Source organism: Ovis aries, chromosome 4 (genome assembly GCF_016772045.2).
Source record: "Ovis aries strain OAR_USU_Benz2616 breed Rambouillet chromosome 4, ARS-UI_Ramb_v3.0, whole genome shotgun sequence".
NCBI lineage: Eukaryota > Metazoa > Chordata > Mammalia > Artiodactyla > Bovidae > Ovis > Ovis aries.
Window position 1 is genome coordinate 66,192,325 of NC_056057.1, and position 22,293 is coordinate 66,214,617.

Sequence of the window (22,293 nt, forward strand, 5' to 3'; positions counted from 1 at the left end):
GCGGTAACAGAAAAGGGGTGTGTCTTGTGGAAAACACATCTCAAAGGGGGTTGAAGGCTGGACAGTGGTTGGCTGGGCTGAACCATGCATATTCAACTCTTCCTTTTAGATAAGCATCTCCTTTCCAAAGGAGGAGTACATAAGGGCTGTGAGAAAGGCAAGATGTGTTTCTTCTCTACTTTTTTCCTATTAGGAATGTGGGTTTAAAATGCCTTTTCCTTAACTAAAAAAAAATTAATTATTATGTCAATAACACTTATGGAATGCATAACATGCAGACATTATAGGTGGGATTTAATACACATTAAATCATTCAAGTAAGCCAGAAAGAAAAACACCAATACAGTATACTAACACATATATATGGAATTTAGAAAGATGGTAATGATGACCCTGTATGCAAGACAGCAAAAGAGACACAGATGTGTAGAGCAGACTTTTGGACTCTGAGGGAGACGGAGAGGGTGGGATGATTTGGGAGAATGGCATTGAAACATGTATACTATCATGTAAGAAATGAATCGCCAGTCTATGTTCGATGCAGGATACAGGATGCTTGGGGCTGGTGCACGGGGATGATCCAGAGAGATGATATGGGGTGGGAGGTGGGAGGGGGGGTTCATGTTTGGGAACTCATGTATACCCGTGGCTGAGTCATGTCAATGTATGGCAAAACCAATACAGTATTATAAAGTAAAAATAAAAATTAAAAAAAAAAAATGAAAATCCTAACAACTGTATGAGGTAAATATACTAATTTCCATTTTGTAGATGAGGAAACTAGGACTCAGAGAGGTTAAATCACTTGCTTAAGCCCAAGAAAACATTCAGTAGAGATTTTAGGCCAAATTCCAGAATAATGTTGATCCAAATTCTACCTTCTTTCACCAGCATGACCCCATTTGAGAGGTTCAGCACTGTTGGGAAGAGTGGGAAATCAGAAGAACATTGAGACTCAACTCTTGTCCACAAAATGTTTATAATCTACTTCTTCCAGGGGTTGGCATACTCTTTCTATAAAGGATCAGATAGTAAATGTTATGCGTTGCTGCCATTTGGTCTCTGTTGCAACTATTTAACAGAGACCTGTTTTAGCACAAAAGCAACTGCAGATATCATGTAAACAAATGAGAATGGCTGTCTTGCAATAAAACTTTATCTATGAAAATTTAGATTCTCACATAACATTAAATAACCTTCTCTTTTTTATCAACCATTTAATAATACAAAAACTGTTCTTAGGTCATGGGCCATATACAATCAGGCAATGGGGTCAGGTTTGGCCCCTGGGCCATAGTTATATGGTCAGGAAATGAAACCAATGAATACAAATATGCTGGTCACAAAGGAGGTTATACATTCTATGAGACAGGTATAAATTAATACCCAGAGAGGGCAGAGGTGACAATAATTTATCAATATTTTGAAGATAATTAGGGGGAGAGCCTGAAAGGCACAAATAGGAGTCCAAATTTTCAACTAGGCTGGGTTGATTCACAACTGTGTTTACTTCCCAAAGTAAGCACTGGTCTGCCATTTCCCTTAACAATTAAGTATTAAATGAGAGGTGGGAAAAGAAATCAATTTTGAGCAATAATAAGAAAGGCTGATGGTGGTTCGGGACTGGGTTGCAGCAGCCTAATTAAAACGATTTGTAACTGCACAGAAAGGCTCTTTTGTTTCCCCTTGTTTATTGAATAACAGCTCATATCAGCCGTTAGTCCATTTTTAACCCATGGGAAATTCCTAATGGATTCTGTTCAAGGAACATCATCAGACAAACATATGTCACTTTCCTGGCACCCTTCTTTGTTGGTCGCCCAAGATACTTTTAGGATAGAGCTGAAGGACATTGGCTCATTGGGGTTCTAGAGGTTTGAGCCCCTATCAGCAATCATGGGAGCCCCTAAGCTTTGGTCTCCATCAAGGCACTTTCCCTCTCAGCCTCCCCAACCCTGACTGAGGAGAAGGCAGGCTGCCATGGGCTGCTGGCCAGCATCCAGCACACCTAACCTCTCCTGCTGACTTCCTGGCTTTGCTGCAACTGTGGGTAAAGCTCCAATGCAGGGCAACCCTGAAAGCTTAAAGTATTGGGCTTTAGGGGTATGAAGGCTCCTTGAGGAAAGAAAGAGCATTTTTCTGCAGGGAATTGGTTTGACTACAAGGCTCAAGATCATCCTTGAGTTCATTTCTGGCATCCTTAAAACAGGGAAAAGCCAGTGTTTGGACTGTTCCATGGGTCGCCAAAGGAATCCATCTATTTTGGCCATTGGTGGTGGTGGTAACCATGGGCTGCACTAAGACTCCTGCTCGCACTTTGGCCAGAGTCGGCTCCCCTTCCCCCAAGCTTAGAATTTGTCAAATTCCATTAAAACTACTTATTTTGTATTGCAAAACTACTTAGAATGTATTGCAACCTAATTATCTTGAATTATCCTTAGATAATTATCTTGAATTATCCTTGAATTCATCTTGAATTAGCCTTACATAACCATTTCTTTATAAATGAGTGGACCAAAGGCATTTAGAAATGGCAGCAGTAAATGGAAGTCTGAAATCTAGAACTTAAGCTTCTTAGGGAAGTTGCAAAATACAGTGCTTGAGAACTTGGCCTCTAAAATCAGACCCACATGTATATGTTATGGTCAATTACTTTACTTGTGCTTCAGGTTCCATAGCTATAAAATTTAGATGTTGATACAAGTCTCACGTCCATTCTCCGTTAGTCTATTTAATATTTAAGCAAATTGGTCAGTTGGTCATTTGTCAGATCAGTGGTTTAAACCAAATCTAAAGTAGCCAACAGGAGCAGTTTTGCTGCAGAGGGAGATACTTCAGCAAAGTTAGTGAGAGATGGGGCCTGAGAGTGTGTGAAACACGTGAAGGGTGGCAGCCCATTGCAGCTCAACACAGTTGGCCTAACCAGTGTGTGAACCTGCAGTGAACTCAAGGCAAAATTCAAATTTGGAAGACATCCTCAATCATTTGGTGACTTATTATTCAGCATATTGATCACTTAGTGGATGAATCTTTGATGAATTTGTCTACTTTCAATAATAGTACCTTCATAATGGGATTGCTGAAATTTAGTGAAATGATGCACGCAAAGCATTTAGCATACTGCCTGGCACAAAGAAAGTAGAAAGGGTAAATGTAGCCCTCCTACCATGGGCCCTATTCCGCCCTCTTCCTGGATGCAATAATTATTAGGGTCTTTTTGCTTAAACAATGCCAGTAATTCAGTAGTAACCTATTCTTGATTTTATGCAGGCTAGAAAGAAAGCTGCCATCAGTATGATTTGTAAGAAAAATACCTGAAACTTGAGAGTAAATTTGAGAAAAATGTTGCCATATCCTTTCAATGCTAGAAAGGGAGATTTTCAAACAAATCTGCCCAAGGATTGTTTAACTATCTTGGGCAGCAAACATTTTCTGTGTGGGCCCAGATAGTAAATACTCCTGGCTTTGCGTATCTCTGTTGTAACTATTCAACTCTACCACTGCAGCTGAAAAGCAACTATAGACTATATGTAAATGAATGGGTGTGGCTAGGTTCCAATAAAACTTTACATCCAGAAATTATAACGGGCCAGACTGGCTCAGGTACTGGCTCATGATTTGCTGACTCCTTGTTTTAGAAGAACATGACTATGTTTAGCTTCATCATTTACTACTTCACTCAAGCCTAGGTACTGTGACATTCCATGAGAACTTGTAGATTTATGCCTGCTAGGGATGATAACCCCAAGAATTAACAGTTTTTTTGCTCTGTAGGACATAACCAGTTTTGTCTCTAACGTCGTAATCTTATTTTAATGTATTTCTAAAACACCCGGAAATAGCTATTTCCTTATTATCTTCCTGGTTCCCTCATAAATGAACTAAATAAATTTTTGACATGCATTCACTCTACATTTGTGTGCATAGTGTTTTTTAACTTTTATATGTTACACTTCAACAAACTTATTAAAGTACCACTTCGCAGCTCTGTTTTAGAGTAACAGCCATCATTGAGTGAAGTGCAAGATAGCACATTCAATACCTAAATGCATTTGTCCTTTTATCTATAAAGTAGGCATTATTATCCCCATTTTGCAGCTAAGGAAAAGCACATAGAAGTTCAACAGTAGCTATTAATTGATATAACTTAGAGTAACCCAGGTTTTCCTCACTCCACAGCCTAACAGTAAAGCTTAACTGCCTGCCTTGGAAAATAAACATCATTGACTTAAGTACAATCCTGTTTAACATGAACTTTTAGTCTTGATTTCCAGATCATAATCCAACTTCCAGGACCTAATCCAATTTCCTGATATTTACACTCAGATGTGTAACCCCTCAAGACTAAATTTATGCAGTACTTTGTTTCCTTTTTTTATCTTGACAGGTTTACAGATATTTATAACTTCCCCCTTGGCTTTATACATATACTGTTTGTCATGTTTATCACTTTCAGGTGACTTGAAAGATGGTAAAAATAAGACAGGCAAGAAGGATCAATCCGACGTCGGAAATGATTCAAAGAAAACAGATGGTAAGAGCATAATTCCCATTACATTTTTCCATAAAACGTGCAATTTAATGCAAGCTTGTTAGAATTACACATAAAGTTGAAATTGTGGTTGTTAATATAGTCTTATGCCCCCGAAAAACATTCACTACATTTAAAGAGTACTATTATCCCTTTTTCAATAATTTATAAATTATTATTGTATCTCTTCTCTTCCACCATACTTTCTCCATTACAAATGCATTCTATACTCTTTCTTTTCCCACTTTCCATTTTTCATTTTAAACTTTTTGAAAAGTTGATTCCGGAATATAAGTCTTAATGAATTATTCAATATAAATGGGAAATGTGCCATGTTTTCAGGTTTTTTTTTTTAACCTTTAATGAGTTCCTGCTCTTGTGAAAAACATAAACAGAAATCTGTTCAGTGTTATCAGTATGTCAGGAGAACCACATACTGGAATGTGGGTAGCTGTAGGATAATAGTTTGGTCAGCAAGAGTATGTTTTAAAGGCAAGTTTTGAATTAGAATCCCAAACCAGCTAGAATGAACCTACATTGTAATGGGCTTCATGAGCACTGCTTTTGCTTTGCATAAATAGCATTCTAGTCTTTCTAAAATCTGAAAGTTCAACTTATATTACCGAATTACCCCTTTGGACTATTTGATTGAAAAAACTATTCTCACCTTTTATATAATCCTCCTGTTTCAGTTTTAACATGGACTCATTCCTAGTTATATATATATACATGATATTAAACTAAAAATGAACATTTTAGGGAGTAGTTTTTGTTAGGGTCCCAGGCGCTAGTGGTAAAGAATCTACTTGCCAATGCAGATTAGAGGTAAGAGACGTGGGTTCACTCCCTGGGTTGGGAAGATCCTTTGGAGGAGGGCATGGCAACCCACTCCAGTATTCTTGCCTGGAAAATCCCATGGACAGAGGAGCCTGGTGGATTGCAGCACATGGGGTCACACAGAGTCAGACATGACTGAAGTGACTTAGCACACAGCACACAGACTCTTTGAACCATTCCTCCCTGCAGACATTGTATTGGATGCTAAACTGTTCTTTGAATAGTTTAGTTATTTCAAAGAAGAACAAATGCAGGGTAATCAGGTTGAGGAGTAAGAATTTTAAATACTCCTCCTCATATATCTGTTGAAAAGAATCCTCTTAAGCTTTTATCTCTAAGCCATTGTGATGTGCTCTCTTTACCCATATGCATGAAATCAGTTCTTTCCTTGAAGATCATTCAAATAGTTCACTCCAGGTGTCTTGTCACATAATATCTGGGGAACACACATGTCTAATTTTTTTGCCATATTGTTTATGCAAATGGAAGCCACTTGCTTAATACATACCCTCCTTGATTGATTGTGGTGACTAAGATGTGAATTACAGGGAGATAAAATAGAATTCCTAATGATGGCCTCTTAGCCAGATTCTGTTATAGGTAAAGTTTGTTCAAGTACCAGGCACCATTACACCAAGTCAAGGTAACACAAGCCAGAATATGTATAGTTGAGAATAGTGTTAGTTATAAACCCAACACCTATACACCTCCAGCCTGTATCCAGTGACTGCCCATCTGAATTCCTACAGCATAAAAAGCCTAGAATAAATCAATTCCCAGATCTTTAATCTGGAATCATAAATTTTGTTGCATTTTTGTATTGTACTATAAATAACTGTTATGATGTATTCATGTGACCATTATAGTTTAAACTTTATTACCTTCATTAGGCCCCTTTACCTGTGTCCTTTTTAATTGAATTATCACCAGATGTTTTAAATAATTAAAACTTCTTTTTGGTGGGGAGAAATAATGAAATAGATATTTTGTTCTATTGTACAAAAAAGTTTAAAGCTTGATTATTTAATGAACAGGATTCTTGATCCCATAGGGCAGTGAACAGGAGGCAGTAAATAAAGAAGGGACATTTTCTGATGTTTATACTTTTTCCTTCCATAACTTTAACCTTCACTGATTCCAGTAAGGTCTGGTGTGTCCCTATACTTGTAAGTTTAGACATGAACAACTGTGTATTTTAATTTCATTGATGGTCTAACATGACACCAGTAATTATCATTGCTTTGGTATCATCAGGAATTAGACCATTGTGCTTTAGTTACTTGTGCTATCTTATCTTAGCCCAATATCTCATCAGGAGTAAAGTTATTTCTTGGTGGCATGAAGTAGAAAAGAATTTGTTCAGCTTCATGTACCCTTTCTTTCATTAAAACTACTTTAGAAAAAATTTTATGTAATAAGCACAATATAATGGGATCAAATAAGAAACAATATAGAAAATTAAGGGCTTCTGTGGTGGCTCAGATGGTAAAGAATCTGCCTGCAATGTGTGAGACCTGGGTTTGATCCCTGGGTTAGGAAGATCCTCTGAAGGAGGGCATGGCAACCCACTGTAGTATTCTTGCCTGGAGAATCCCCATGAACAGAGGAGCCTGGTGGGCTACAGTCCATGGGGTCACAAAGAGTCGGACACGACTGAGCAACTAAGCACACATAGAAAATTAAAACACTTTGCATCTCTACCAGGGTGTTTTCAGGTCTCATTGGAAGATCTAACAGCATAGTGGTTAAGCGCCTGGGTTCCTGAGCCAGGTGTTTTGGTTTAAATCTTGCCGCTACCACTTACCAGTTTTCTTAACTTTGAACAGTTATTTTATTTTAAAAATGAACTGCCAGCTGGATGGAAAAATTTGAGTTGCCTCTCCCTCTCTCTTTGTCCCCGGAATGCATGACCTGCCTACTCTTTCTGCGTGAGGAGCTTTTCCAAGGATGCAGCCTTGAGAGAGTAAGGCAGTGTTGCGATCATCTACACTGAATACACGATTGAAACCCAGTTAAAGCTTCTGCATGAGCTTTTGAGATCCTCGCAGGCAGGTGCACAGAGCTACTTGTCTTAAAATCTGCATGAGACAAGTCTTTTATGAGATTCCCCTGGAGAAGGAAATGGCAATCCACTCCGGTATTCTTGCCTGGAGAATTCTACGGACAGAGGAGCCTGGCTTGCTACAGTCCATGGGATCGAAAAGAGTCGGACATGACTGAGCGACTAATACAGAGTTATAATAGACTTCAGAATTTATTATAATTTTGAACCATAGGAATAATCACATAAAAATTTAATTTAGAATGATACCTCAAAGTTTAGACACCTCATTTAATATATTGGAAATGTAGTTTGAGAGAAGTGTTAGTAAATGTAGCATTGCATTGTGCTTAGACCATGGATTTAGATCAGAAAGAACTAGGTTCCTGTGCTAACAATAGTGGTAGTCCTATGACCTCGGATCAGTTATAATCTTATTGCACTTCTGTTGTTATCATCTATAAGAATGGTTATAAAGATTCTTCATAGGGGTTGGAAAGCAACTGGAACATTGCTGTCTATATGGTAAATGCTCAAAATATGTTAGTTTTCCTAAAAATGATATGTATATCAGTTAGATATATTGATTTTCAGAAACTATCTGGTGACAAACAGATACACTTTGAACATTTCTTTTTAATGGCTCTCACTACATCTGATGACCAAGGGGAGTCGATTTAACTATTTTTAATGCCCCTACCCTTAGTACAACCCCTGGGAACCAGCTCTAATTTTTGAAAGGGAGTATCCAAGCACTATTCAGTGCCCAGTGTGATCAAACCCACTCTGTTTAGAAGTTTCAATATTGTATATGTTCAGAAAGAAACCCAGTGGAAACTAGACCACAGTTGGTTATTCCCAAAACTCCAGTGAGCGGTGGCAGATAGAGAGGGAAGGAGCATGTGCTGAAAGGGGTAAATTACATACGGGCATAATGAACACATTGCAATTGTAAATTATCTCTGTCAGGCTGCTGAAGTACTGTTTAATACCCTGCAGTACTAATTTTTCCAACTGACTTCAAAGAATGAATGCTATTTGACAAATACCTTATTTATTCTTAGGGAGAAATGTACTAACATAAAAAGATCTAGACTTCTAAGCCAAGATTCTCTCAGGGCCTAAAGTTTTACATGATCATTGGAAGACTTGTAACATAATATGTGAATGAATTACTATCGATGTGTTTTTAGTCATCTTTGAAATAGCATAGCTATAATTTTTATAGTTGCCCAGAAATATGAAGTTGCCCTTAACTTTACTCCACTGCACTAACAGAGATATAAGAGACAGCCACTGTTTGTGTCTCTCAAATGATTGATTATAATTAGGCCTTGCAAGGTTATTTATCAAGTCCCAGTGAGGCAGTACAGCAAGACTTTTTCCTTTATTGAATGTTCCAAGATGTAGAATGCTTAAAGATGTTGGTTCATGAAATTTTGGTCAGTTGTGAAGAGTTGACATCGGCTTCTCCAAAGAGGATGACCAAGAATTAGATTTAAATTCCACTTGAAACATTTTTTAATAAAGACAATGTATGTGGAAGAATGGTTTTCAAGAGATAAAGACATTAAGACATATTGGATATCATGAAATGAAAACAGTATGTCTAAGAGACAAGAAGCAAATAAAGTGAGCCCTACAATTGCCTCAGTCAGTCAGTCAGTTCAGTCACTCAGTTGTGTCCGACTCTTCGCAACACCATGAATCACAGCACACCAGTCCTCCCTGTCCATCACCAACTCTCAGACTTCACTCAGACTCACGTCCATCGAGTCAGTGATGCCTTCCAGCCATCTCATCCTCTGTCGTCCCCTTCTCCTCCTGCCTTCATCTTTCCCAGCATCAGGGTCTTTTCAAATGAGTCAGGTCTTTGCATCAGGTGCCAAAGTATTGGAGTTTCAGTTTCAGCATCAGTCCTTTCAAAGAACACCCAGGACTGGTCTCCTTCAGGATGGACTGGTTGGATCTCCTTGCAGTCCAAGGGACTCTCAAGAGTCTTCTCCAACACCACAGTTCAAAAGCATCAATTCTTTGGCACTCAGCCTTCTTCACAGTCCAACTCTCACATCCATACATGACCACTGGAAAAATGATAGCCTTGACTAGACGGACCTTAGTTGGCAAAGTAATGTCTCTGATTTTTAATATGCTATCTAGGTTGGTCATAACTTTTCTTCCAAGGAGTAAGCGTCTTTTAATTTCATGGCTGCAATCACCATCCGCAGTGATTTTCGAGCCCCTCAAAATAAAGTCTGACACTGTTTCTACTGTTTCCCATCTATTTCCCATGAAGTGATGGGACCAGATGCCATGATCTTCATTTTCTGAATGTTGAGCTTTAAGCCAACTTTTTCACTCTCCTCTTTCATTTTCATCAAGAGGCTCTTTAGTTCTTCCTCACTCTCTGCCATAAAGGTGGTATCTATCATCTGCATATCTGAGGTTATTGATATTTCTCCCGGCAATCTTGATTCCAGCATGTGCTTCTTCCAGTCCAGCGTTTCTCATGATGTACTCTGCATAAAAGTTAAATAAGCAGGGTGACAATATACAGCCTTGATGTATTCCTTTTCCTATTTGGAACCAGTCTGTTGTTCTATGTCCAGTTCTAACTGTTGCTTCCTGACCTGCATATAGGTTTCTCAACAGGCAGGTCAGGTGGTCTGGTTTCCCATCTCTTGAAGAATTTCCAGTTTATTGTGATCCACACAGTCAAAGGCTTTGGCATAGTCAATAAAGCAGAAATAGATGTTTTACTGGAACTATCTTACTTTTTCCATGATCCAGCAGCTGTTGGCAATTTGATCTCTGGTTCCTCTGCCTTTTCTAAAACCAGCTTGAACATCTGGAAGTTCACTGTTCACATATTGCTGAAGCCTGGCTTGGAGAATTTTGAGCATTACTTTACTAGCGTGTGAGATGAGTGCAATTGTGTGGTAGTTTGAGCATTCTTTGGCATTGCCTTTCTTTGGGATTGGAATGAAAACTGCCCTTTTCCAGTCCTGTGGCCACTGCTGAGTTTTCCAAATTTGCTGGCATATTGAGTGCAGCACTTTGGCAGCGTCATCTTTCAGGATTTGAAATAGCTCAATAGGAATTCCATCACCTCCACTAGCTTTGTTTGTAGTGATGCTTTCTAAGGCCCACTTGACCTCACATTCCAGGATGTCTGGCTCTAGATGAGTGATCACACCATCGTGATTATCTTGGTCATGAAGATCTTTTTTGTACAGTTCTCCTGTGTATTCTTGCCACCTCTTCTTAATATCTTCTATTTCTGTTACGTCCACACCATTTCTGTCCTTTATTGAGCCCGTCTTGGCATGAAATGTTCCCTTGGTATCTCGAATTTTCTTGAAGAGATCTCTAGTCTTTCCCATTCTGTTGTTTTCCTCTATTTCTTTGCATTGATCACTGAGGAAGGCTTTCTTATTTCTCCTTGCTATTCTTTTGGAACTCTGCATTCAGATGCTTATATCTTTCCTTTTTTCCTTTGCTTTTTGCCTCTCTTCTTTTCACAGCTATTTGTAAGGCCTCCCCAGACAGCCATTTTGCTTTTTTGGATTTCTTTTCCATGGGGATGGTCTTGATCCCTGTCTCCTGTACAATGTTACAAACCTCCGTCCATAGTTCATCAGGCACTCTGTCTATCAGATCTAGTCCCTTAAATCTATTTCTCACTTGGCTAAATGTTGCTTTAGTCTCACCTAACAAATCTTTTTTAAAAAATTATATATGTATATATATATATAATTTATTTTTAATTGAAGGGTAATTGCTTTACAATATTGTGTTGGTTTTTCTGCCATACATCTCTTAAAATTGAGATATAAGAGGATCAAAGTGTTTCCAAATAGCTGCATCCCAGAATGTGGGCTTTGTGAGTGTGTGTGTGTGTGTGTGTGTGTGTGTGTGTATAAAAACATATAGTATCCAACTAGCTAAAATTCACAATGTCTAACATCCAATCAAAAATTACTGGACATGCAAAGAAGCAAGAAAATACTGTCTATAATAAGAAGAAAATAACAACCAATTGAAACCAACCCAGAACTGAAAAAGATATTAGAATTAGTAGAGGAGAACTTTAAAGTAGTTCTTACAACTGTTGCCCATATGTTTGAAAGATGAATGTAGACATGAAAGATATAAAGACGATTAAATCAAATGTCTAGAGGTGAGAACTACAAGGTCTGATATGAAAAATATACTGGATGGTATTAACTAAATAACATTGGATGAGATTAATAAATACACCAGGTGTGATTAGACATTGTAGAAGAATAGTGAGAACTAGCAATAGAAATTGTCTGAAATGAAACACAGAAGCAAGCATAGCAATTGTAAAGAACCTCCGTGTTGTGTAAGGCACCCTCAAGCAGCCTAATGTATGTGTAATTGGTGTCCTAAAGTAAAGAGGAGAGAAAGGAGGAAAGAATATTTGATGAAGTCATGGCTAAAATTTTGCTGAATGATGAAAACTGTAAGTCCATTGGCTTAAGAACCACAATAAAACACAAGCACAAGGAATGTGAAGAAAATTAAACCAAAAGCTTATCATAATCAAATTACTCCAAACCAGTAATGAATAGAAAAAAATTTAAAACAGCTGGAGAAAAGAAGGTATATAGAGATGAACAAAGATAAGGATAACAGTAGGAATCTCATCAGAAACAATGTAAATGAGAAGATAGAGCAACATCCTTAAAGGGCTAAGAGAAAAGTTTTGATCAAAAATTCTATACCCAGCAAAAATATCTTTCAGATACAAAAACTGAAAGAATTCATTTCTGGTAGACCTACACTACACAAAATGTTAAAGAATGGCAGAGGGATGGCTAATGCCGATGGATCAAAGTATTGAGGAGCACTAAAAATGGTAACTAAATGGATAAAAGTGCAGTATTTTTTCTTATCATTTAGATATCTTGACTAAATAATTGACTATTTGAACAAAATATGTTTTGGGTTATGGTATATAAAACAAATATATGACAAAAATAGCATAAAAATCTGGAGAAGAGTAATGTATATGCTATTGTAAAGTTCTGATATTGTACATGAAGTGATACAATATCATTTGAAAGTAGATTGAGATAAATTAAGAGCATTTACCACAAACTCTAAAACAATTACTAAAATAACAAAATGATGACATATAACAAAGGTCTGTCTAGTCAAGGCTATGGTTTTTCCAGTGGTCATGTATGGATGTGAGAGTTGGACTGTAAAGTAAGCTGAGCACCGAAAAATTGATGATTTTGAACTGTGGTGTTGGAGAAGACTCTTGAGAGTCCCTTGGACTGCAAGGAGATCCAACCAGTCCATTCTGAAGGAGATCAGTCCTGGGATTTTTTTGGAGGGAATGATGCTGAAGCTGAGACTCCAGTACTTTGGCCACCTCATGTGAAGAGTTGACTCATTGGAGAAGACTCTGATGCTGGGAGGGATTGCGGGCAGGAGGAGAAGGGGACAACAGAGGATGAGATGGCTGGATGGCATCACTGACTCGATGGACATGAGTCTGAGTGAACTCCAGGAGTTGGTGATGGATAGGGAGGCCTGGCGTGCTGTGATTCATGGGGTCGCAAAGAGTCAGACACGATTGAGCAACTGAACTGAACTGAACTAATAAACCAAAAGAGATAAAATAAAATCATAAGAATAACTAATCTAAAGAAGGTAGAAAAAAATGAGAACAAAGAATAGATGAGACAAATAAGAAACAAATAGCAAGACTATAGATTAACACTAAGCATTATGCTGTATATTCCCTCCAAATATTGTTTTATTTAGTAAAATACCACAAACTTTGATATGTTGCATTTTTATTCACATTTCATTCAAAATATTTTCTAATTTTTACTTTTACTTCTTCATTGATCTAAGGACTATTTAGTAGTATATTATTTAGTTTCTGAGTATTTTCCAGAGATAGTTGAAATTTAAGTTCTTTCTAAATTGATCCATAGATTCCATGCCATCCATCAAAATCCTAACAGGCTTTTGGGGTAGAAATTGACAAGCTCGTTTTAAAATTTATATGTAAATGCAAAGTATTCAGAATAGGTAAAGCAGCTTGGGAAAAGAAGGAAAAAGTTGGAAGACTGAACAGGTAAGCCTGCTTTCAAGACTTATAAATCTATAATAATCAAGGCAGTGTAGTATTGGCATCCAGATAGAGAAATCGGTCAATGGAAGAGACTAGAAGTTCCAGATCCACATGTATATGGATATCTTACTTTTGACATTGTCAGATAAATAAATTCCATATTGACAGTAAATGAAAGGTGGATTCTGCTATAGAAGACTTGTTGACACTGAAATGAATAGTTGTGCCCAATGTGTTGTATTGATTATCATTTTACTATGAAATATATCCTTCATGTACACTGGAATGCTCACATCTACTGGCCAGTCAGTGGTTTCTTTCTCCTGAAGGAAAAGCTACTTAGGAGGTCAGTTCATACCAGAAAGTTGCCTGGTAAGCTGAGAATGTAGGGGTATAGGGAAAGTTAGTTGATTCATTGTAACTTGAAAGAAGAATGTCTTGAAATTTCTGTCTCTACCTTTGGGATGGGTGTGCCAAGAAAAGTAAATAGGGATGATCTTGTGTACCCTAGATCCTGACAGTGCAAGAGGAGGCCTCCATGGCACCCATTTTACAGCTAGTCTCCTTTTGGATCTCACATTCAGTATCAGATATGTTGATATTTGGGATAGATTCACGCTGTTAATTTTCAGTCTTTGCTTGCTTGGACCTTGATCTTGATGAAAGTTCTTTGTTTTTAAGGCAGAGATCTTCAAACTTGTTTTTCTTATTTTCTTTTCCTACCATATAAACCTAACATATTATCATAAACTCTGCATACTCCCCAAAGCATGCCCATATCATGAACCTTGGGGGGTAAAATGATGATGATGATGAACAGTTCTGGGAACACTAGCTAGTACCCTGTTCTTTTCTGTCATATGCAAGATGGTGCTACCATAACAATAACTTTGAATCCTTTCTAATTTACTTTAAAAATTAAACCTGTGAGACTGTAGTGCTAAACTGGTTTTAACAATGAATAATTTACAATACACTTCACCACTGATCATGCTGCTACAGTCAATACTACTGCTGTGAGGTAGTTTCTACAAATAGTTAATCCGATCCTTTGGGTTTTTTCACTTCTTCCTTCTCAGGGGATAACATTTGTTAGTTTCATTGTACCTGCATGGATTGACAAAAGTAGGTCTATTTCTTTCTTTTTTTTTCTAGTTTCCTTTTTTTTCTTTTTAATTTATTTTTAATTTTTAAAATATTTTTTATTTTTATTTATTTTTAATTTATTTTTTAATTTATCCTTTATCCTAAAGGATACTTGCTTTACAGAATGTGTTGTTTACTGTCATATCTCAACATAAATCAGCCATAGGTATACATATATCCCCTCCCTTTTGAACCTCCCTTCCACCTCCCTCCCTATCCCAGCCCTCTAGATTGATTGATACAGAACCACTGTTTGAGTTTCCTGAGCCATACAGCAAATTCCCATCTATTTTATGTATCGTAATGTAAGTTTCCATCTTCAGTTCAGTTCAGTTCAGTCGCTCAGTCATGTCCAACTCTGCGACCCCATGAATCACAGCACGCCAGCCCTCCCGGTCCATCACCAACTCCTGGAGTTTACCCAAACTCATATCCATCAAGTTGGTGGTGCCATCCAGCCTTCTCATCCTCTGTCGTCCCCTTCTCCTCCTGCTCCAAATCCCTCCCAGCATCAGGGTCTTTTCCAATGAGTCAACTCTTCGCATGAGGTGGCCAAAGTACTGGAGTTTCAGCTTCAGCATGAGTCCTTCCAAAGAACCCCCAGAACTGATCTCCTTTAGGATGGACTTGTTGGATCTCCTTGCAGTCCAAGGGACTCTCAAGAGTCTTCTCCAACACCACAGTTCAAAAGCATCAGTTCTTCAGTGATCAGCTTTCTTCACAGTCCAACTCTCACATCCATACATGACCACTGGAAAAACCATGACCTTGACTAGATGGACCTTTGTTGACAAAGTAATGTCTCTGCTTTTGAATATGCTATCTAGGTTGGTCATAACGTTTCTTCCAAAGAGTAAGTGTCTTTTAATTTCATGGCTACAATCACCATCTGCAGTGATTTGGGAGCCCCCCAAAATAAAGTCTGACACTGTTTCCACTGTTTCCCCATCTATTTCCCATGAAATGATGGGACCAGATGCCATGATCTTCGTTTTCTGAATGTTGAGCTTTAAGCCAACTTTTTCACTCTTCTCATTTTCATCAAGAGGCTTTTTAGTTCCTCTTCACTTTCTGCCATAAGGGTGGTGTCATCTGCATATCTGAGGTTATTGATATTTCTCCTGGCAATCTTGATTCCAGCTTGTGCTTCCTCCAGCACAGCGTTTCTCATGATGTACTCTGCATAGAAGTTAAATAAGCAGGGTGACAATATACAGCCTTGACGTACTCCTTTTCCTATTTGGAACCAGTCTGTTGTTCCATGTCCAGTTCTAACTGTTGCTTCCTGACCTGCATATAGGTTTCTCAACAGGCAGGTCAAGTAGTCTGGTTTCCCATCTCTTGAAGAATTTTCCATAGTTTATTGTGATCCACACAGTCAAAGGCTTTGGCACAGTCAATAAAGCAGAAATAGATGTTTTTCTGGAACTCTCTTGCTTTTTTGATGATCCAGTGAATGTTAGGAGTCTGATCTCTGGTTCCTCTGCCTTTTCTAAAACCAGCTTGAATGTCTGGAAGTTCGCGGTTCACATATTGCTGAAGCCTAGCTTGGAGAATTTTGAGCATTACTTTACTAGTGTGTGAGATGAGTGCAATTGTGTGTGCGGTAGTTTGAGCATTCTTTGACATTGCCTTTACTCTTTCCATAACCCCTCTCCCCATATACAGAAGTCTATTCCTTATGTCTGTTTCTCCATTGCTGCCCTGTAAATATATTCTTCAGTACCATTTTTCTAGATTCTGTATAGGTACATTAGAATACAATATATATCTTTCTCTTTCTGACTCACTTTACTCTCTATAATAAGTTCTAGGTTCATCCACCTCATCAGAACTGACTCATATGCATTCCTTTTTATAGCTGAGTAATATTCCATTGTGTATGTGTACCACAACTTCTTTATCCATTCATCTATCGATGGACAGCTAGGTTGCTTCCATGTTCTAGCTATTGTAACTAGTGCTTCCATGAACAATGGGGTACATGTGTCTTTCTCAATTTGATTTCCTCAGGGTATATGCCTAGGAATGAGATTGCTGGGACATATGGTGGTGTTATTCTTGTTTTTTAAGGAATCTCCATACTGTCTTCCATAGTGGCTGTATCAATTTACATTCCCACCAACAGTGCAAGAGTGTTCGCTTTTCTCCACACCCTGTCCAGCATTTATTGTTTGTAGACTTTTTGATGATGGTCGTTCTGACCAGTGTGAGGTGATATCTCATTGTAGTTTTGATTTGCATTTCTCTAATAATGAGCAATGTTGAGCATCTTTTCATGTGTTTGTTAGCCATCTGTATGTCTTCTTTGGAGAAATGTCTGTTTAGGTCTTTTTCCCACTTTTTGATTGGGTTGTTTGTTTTTATGACATTGAGTTGTATGAGCTCCTTGTATATTTTGGAAATTTATCCTTTGTCAGTTGTTTCATTTGCTATTATTTTCTCCCATTCTGAGGGTTGTCTTTTCACCTTGCTTATAGTTTCCTTTACTGTGCAAAAGCTTTTAAGTTTAATCAGGTTCCCCTTGTTTACTTTTGTTTTTATTTCCATTATTCTAGGAGGTGAGTCATAGAGGATCTTTCTTTGAATTATGTCGAGTGTTTTGCCTATGTTTTCCTCTAAGAGTATTATAGTTTCTGGTCTTACATTTAGGACTTTAATCCATTTTGAGTTTATCTTTGTGTATGGTGTTAGGAAGTGTTCTAATTTCATTCTTTTACATGTAGCTGTCCAGTTTTCCCAGCACCATTTATTGAAGAGGCTGTCTTTGCCCCGCTGTATATTCTTGCCTCCTTTGTCAAAAATAAGGTACCCATAGGTGCATGGATTTATTTCTGTGCTTTCTGTCTTGTTCCATTGGTCTATATTTCTGTTTTTGTGCCAGTACCATAATGTCTTGATGACTGTAGCTTTGTAGTATAATCTGAAGTCAAGAAGGTTGATTGCTCCAGCTCTGTTCTTCTTTCTCAAGACTGCTTTGGCTATTTGGGGTCTTTTGTGTTTCCATATGAATTGTGAAATTTTTTATTCTCTGTTCAGTTCAGTTCAGTCATTCAGTTGTGTTCGACTCTTTGTGACCCCATGAATTGCAGCATGCCAGGGCTCCCTGTCCATCACCAACTCAGTTCACTCAAACTCACATCCATCGAGTCAGTGATGCCATGCAGCCATCTCATCCTCTGTCGTCCCCTTCTCCTCCTGCCCCCAGTCCCTCCCAGCATCAGTCTTTTCCAATGAGTCAACTCTTCGCATGAGGTGGCCAAAGTACTGGAGCTTCAGCCTTAGCATCATTCCTTCCAAAGAATACCCAGTTCTGTGAAAAATGCCATTGGTAATTTGATAGGGATTACACTGAATCTGTAGATTGCATTTGGTAGTATAGTCATTTTCACAATATTGATTCTTTTTACCCAGGAACATGGAATATCTCTCTATCTGTTTATGTCATCTTTGATTTCTTTCATCAGTGTCTTATAATTTTCTGCATATAGTTCTTTTGTCTCTTTAGGTAAGTTTATTCCTAGATATTTAATTCTTTTTGTTGCTGTGGTGAATGGGATTGATTCTTTAATTTCTTTTTCTGATTTTTCTGTTAGTATATAGAAATGCAAGTGATTTCTGTGTATTATTTTTGTATCCTGCTACTTTGCTAAATTCACTGATTAGCTCTAGTAATTTTCTGATACTATCTTTAAGGTTTTCTATGTACAGTATCATGTCATCTGCAAACAGTGACAGCTTTATTTCTTCTTTTCTGATCTGGATTCCTTTTATTTCTGTTTCTTCTCTGATTACTGTAGCTAGGACTTCCAGATCTATGTTGCATAACAGTGGTGAAAGTGGACACCCTTGTCTTCTTGATCTTAGGGGGAATGCTTTCAGTTTTTCACCATTGAGAATAATGTTTGCTGTAGACTGATCATATATGGCCTTTACTATGTTGAGGTAAGTTTCCTCTGTGCCCATTTTTTGAAGAGTTTAAATCAAAAATGGGTGCTAAACTTTGTCAAAGGCTTTTTCTGCATCTATTATCATATGGTTTTTATCTTTCAATTTGTTAATATGGTGTATCACATTGATTGATTTGCATACATTGAAGAATCCTTGCATCCCTGGAATAAACCCAGCTTGGTCATGGTGTATGAGCTTTTTGATGTGTTGCTGAATTCTATTTGCTTTCTTTTGTTGAGGATTTTTGCATCTATGTTCATCAGTGATATTGGCCTGTAGTTTTCTTTTTTGTGTGTTGTTTTTGTCTGCTTTTGGTATCAGGGTGATGGTGGCCTCATAGAATGAGTTTGGAAGTGTTCCTTCCTCTGAAATTTTTTGAAAGAGTTTTAGAAGGATAGGCATTAGCTGTTCTCTAAATTTGGATAGAATTCGCCTGTGAAGCCATCTGTTCCTGGGCTTTTGTTTTTTGGGAGATTTTTGATCACAGCTTCAATTTCAGTGCTTGTAACTGGGTTGTTAATAATTTCTATTTCTACCTGGTTCAGTCTTGGAAGATTGGACTTTTCTAAGAATCTGTCCATTTCTTCCAGGTTATCTATTTTATTGCCATATAGTTGTTCATAATAGTCTCTTATAATCCTTTGTATTTCTGCATTGTCTGTTGTAACCTCTCCTTTTTCATTTCTAATTTTGTTGATTTGATTCTTCTCTCTTTTTTCCTTGATGAGGCTGGCTAAAGGTTTGTCAATTTTGTTTATCTTCTCAAAGAACCAGCTTTTAGTTTTATTAATCTTTGCTATTGTTTCTTTCATTACTTTTTCAATTATTTCTGCTCCTATCTTTATGATCTCCTTCCTTCTACTAATTTTTTGTTGTTGTTCTTTTTCCAGTAGGTTTAGCTGTAAAGTTAGGTTGTCTATTCAATGTTTTTCCTATTTCTTGAGGGTAAGATTCTATTGCTATAAACTTCTTTCTTAGAACTGCTTTTGCTGCATCCTACAGGTTTTGAGTTGTCATGTTTTCATTGTCATTTGTTTCTAGAAATTTTTTTATTTCCCTTTAATTTCTTCAGTAACCTGTTGGTTATTTAGAAATGTGTTGTTTAGTCTCCATGTGTTTATGCTTCTTACAGGGTTTTTCTTGTAATTGATATCTACTCTCATAGGGTTGTGGTTGGAGAAGATGCTTGATATGATTTCAGTTTTCTTAAATTTACTGAAGTTTGATTTGTGACCCACGATGTGGTCTATCCTGGAGAATGTTCCACGTTTACTTGAGAAGTTGTATTCTTCTGCATTTGGATGGAATGTCCTAAAGATATCAGTTGAAATCAATCTCATCTAATGTATCATTTAAGACTTGTGTTTCCTTACTTGTGTTTTGATGATCTGTCCTTTGGTGTGAGTGGGGTGTTAAGGTCTCCTACTATGATTGTGTTACTGTCAATTTCTCCTTTTATGTCTGTTAGTATTTGTTTTATATATTGAGGTGCTCCTATGTTGGGTGCATAGATATGTACAATTGTTATGTCTTCCTCTTGGATTGATCCCTTGAGCACTATGTAGTGTCCTTCCTTATCTCTTATAATCTTTATTTTAAGGTCTATTTTGTCTAATATAAGGATTGCTACTCCAGCTTTCTTTTGCTTCCCAGTTGCATGGAATATATTTTTCCATCCTTTCACTTTCAGTCTCTATGTGTCTTTAGGTCTGAAGTGGGTTTCTTATAGACAGCGTATATGTGTGTGTTGTTTTTGTATCCATTCAGCCAGTCTGTCTCTTATGGTTGGAGCATTTAATCCATTTACATTTAAAGTAATTATTGATATATATGTTCCTATTGCCATTTTCTTAATTGTTTGGGGTTGATTTTGTAGATCTTTTTCCTTCTTTTGTATTTCTTGACTATATAAGTCCCTTTAACATTTGTTGTAAAGCTGGTTTGGTGGTACTGAATTCTCTTAACTTTTGCTTGTCTGAAAAGCTTTTTATTTCTCCATCAATTTTGAATGAGATCCTTGCCAGGTACAGTAATCTTGGTTGTAGATTTTCCCCTTTCAGTACTTTAAATATATCCTGCCATTCCCTTCTGGCCTGCAGAGTTTCTGCTGAAAGATCAGCTGTTAAGCATATGGGGTTTCTCTTGTATGTTGCTTGTTTCTTCTCCCTTGCTGCTTTTAATATTCTTTCTTTGTGTTTAGTCTTTGTTAGTTTGATTAGTATGTGTCTTGGCATGTTTCTCCTTGGGTTTATGCTCTATGGAACTCTTTGTGCCTTTTGGACTTGATTATTTCCTTTTCCATGTTGGGGAAAATTTCAACTATAATCTCTTCAAAAATTTTCTCATACCCTTTCTTTTTCTCTTTTTCTTCTGGGACCCCTATAATTTGAATGTTGGTGTGTTTGATACTGTCCCAGAGGTCTCTAAGAGTATTCTCAGTTCTTTTCATTCTTTTTACTTTGTTCTGCTCTTCAGAAGTTATTTCCACCATTTTATCTTCCAGCTCACTGACTTGTTCTTCTGCTTCAGATATTCTGCTATTGATTCCTTCTAGAGTATTTTTAATTTAGTAATCATGTTGGTCTCTATGTGTTTATCCTTAATTTTTCTAGGTCTTTGTTAATTGATTCTTGCATTTTCACCACTTTGTTTTCAAGGTTTTTGATGATCTTTACTATCATTATTCTGAATTCTTTTTCAGGTAGTTTGCCTATTTCCTCTTCATTTATTTGGACTTCTGTGTTTCTAATTTGTTCCTTCATTTGTATAGTATTTCTCTGCATTTTCATTATTTTTTCTTAACTTATTGTGTTTGAGGTCTCCTTTTCCCAGGCTTCAAGGTTGAATTCTTTCTTCCTTTTAGTTTCTTCCCTCCTAAGGTTGGTGTAAGTGGTTTGTGTAAGCTGTAGGGTGAGATTTGTACTGAGTTTTCGTTTGTTTGTTTTTCCTCTGATGGGCAAGGCTGAGTGAGGTGGTAATCCTGTCTGCTGATGATTGGGTATGTATTTTGTTTTGCTTTGAAACCAAGCCATGCCTGCGGGACAACCCAAGATGGGTGGGTCATGGTGGAGAGGCCTGACAGAATGTGGTCCACTGGAGAAGGGAATGGCAAGCCACTTCAGTATTCTTGCCTTGAGAACCCCATGAACAGTATGAAAAGGCAAAATGATAGGATACCAAAAGAGGAACTCCCCAGGTCATTAGGTACCCAATATACTACTGGAGATCAGTGGAGAAATAACTCCAGAAAGAATGAAGGGATGGAACCAAAGCAAAAACAATACCCAGTTGTGGATGTGACTGGTGATAGAAGCAAGATCCAATGCTGTGAAGAGCAATATTGCATAGGAACCTGGAATGTCAGGTCCATGAATCAAGGCAAATTGGAAGTGGTCAAATAAGAGATGGCAATGGTGAACATTGACATTCTAGGAATCAGCGAACTAAAATGGACTGGAATGAGTGAATTTAACTCAGATGACGATATATATACTACTGTGGGCAGGAATCGCTCAGAAGAAATGGAGTAGCCATCATGGTCAACAAAAGAGTCCAAAATGTAGTACTTGAATGCAATCTCAAAAACGACAGAATGATCTCTGTTCATCTCCAAGGCAAACCATTCAATATCACAGTTATCCAAGTCTATGACCCAACCAGTAACGTGGAAGA

At 37.6% G+C, this 22,293-nt stretch overlaps 1 protein-coding gene across 11 annotated transcripts in view; it reads left to right on the forward strand.

The window, feature by feature from the left end:
* PDE1C (phosphodiesterase 1C) overlaps positions 1-22,293 on the forward strand; it is a 531,506-nt gene that overhangs the window by 460,236 nt on the left and 48,977 nt on the right. For 10 of the 11 annotated variants that reach the window (XM_042249215.2, XM_042249217.2, XM_042249216.2 and 7 more), the window contains exon 17: positions 4,457-4,534. The exons of the other annotated variant lie outside the window; for it this stretch is intronic. In XM_042249215.2, the coding sequence (XP_042105149.1) occupies positions 4,457-4,534 (78 nt within the window). The remainder of the gene's footprint in view (positions 1-4,456; positions 4,535-22,293) is intronic. 11 annotated transcript variants of the gene reach the window in all.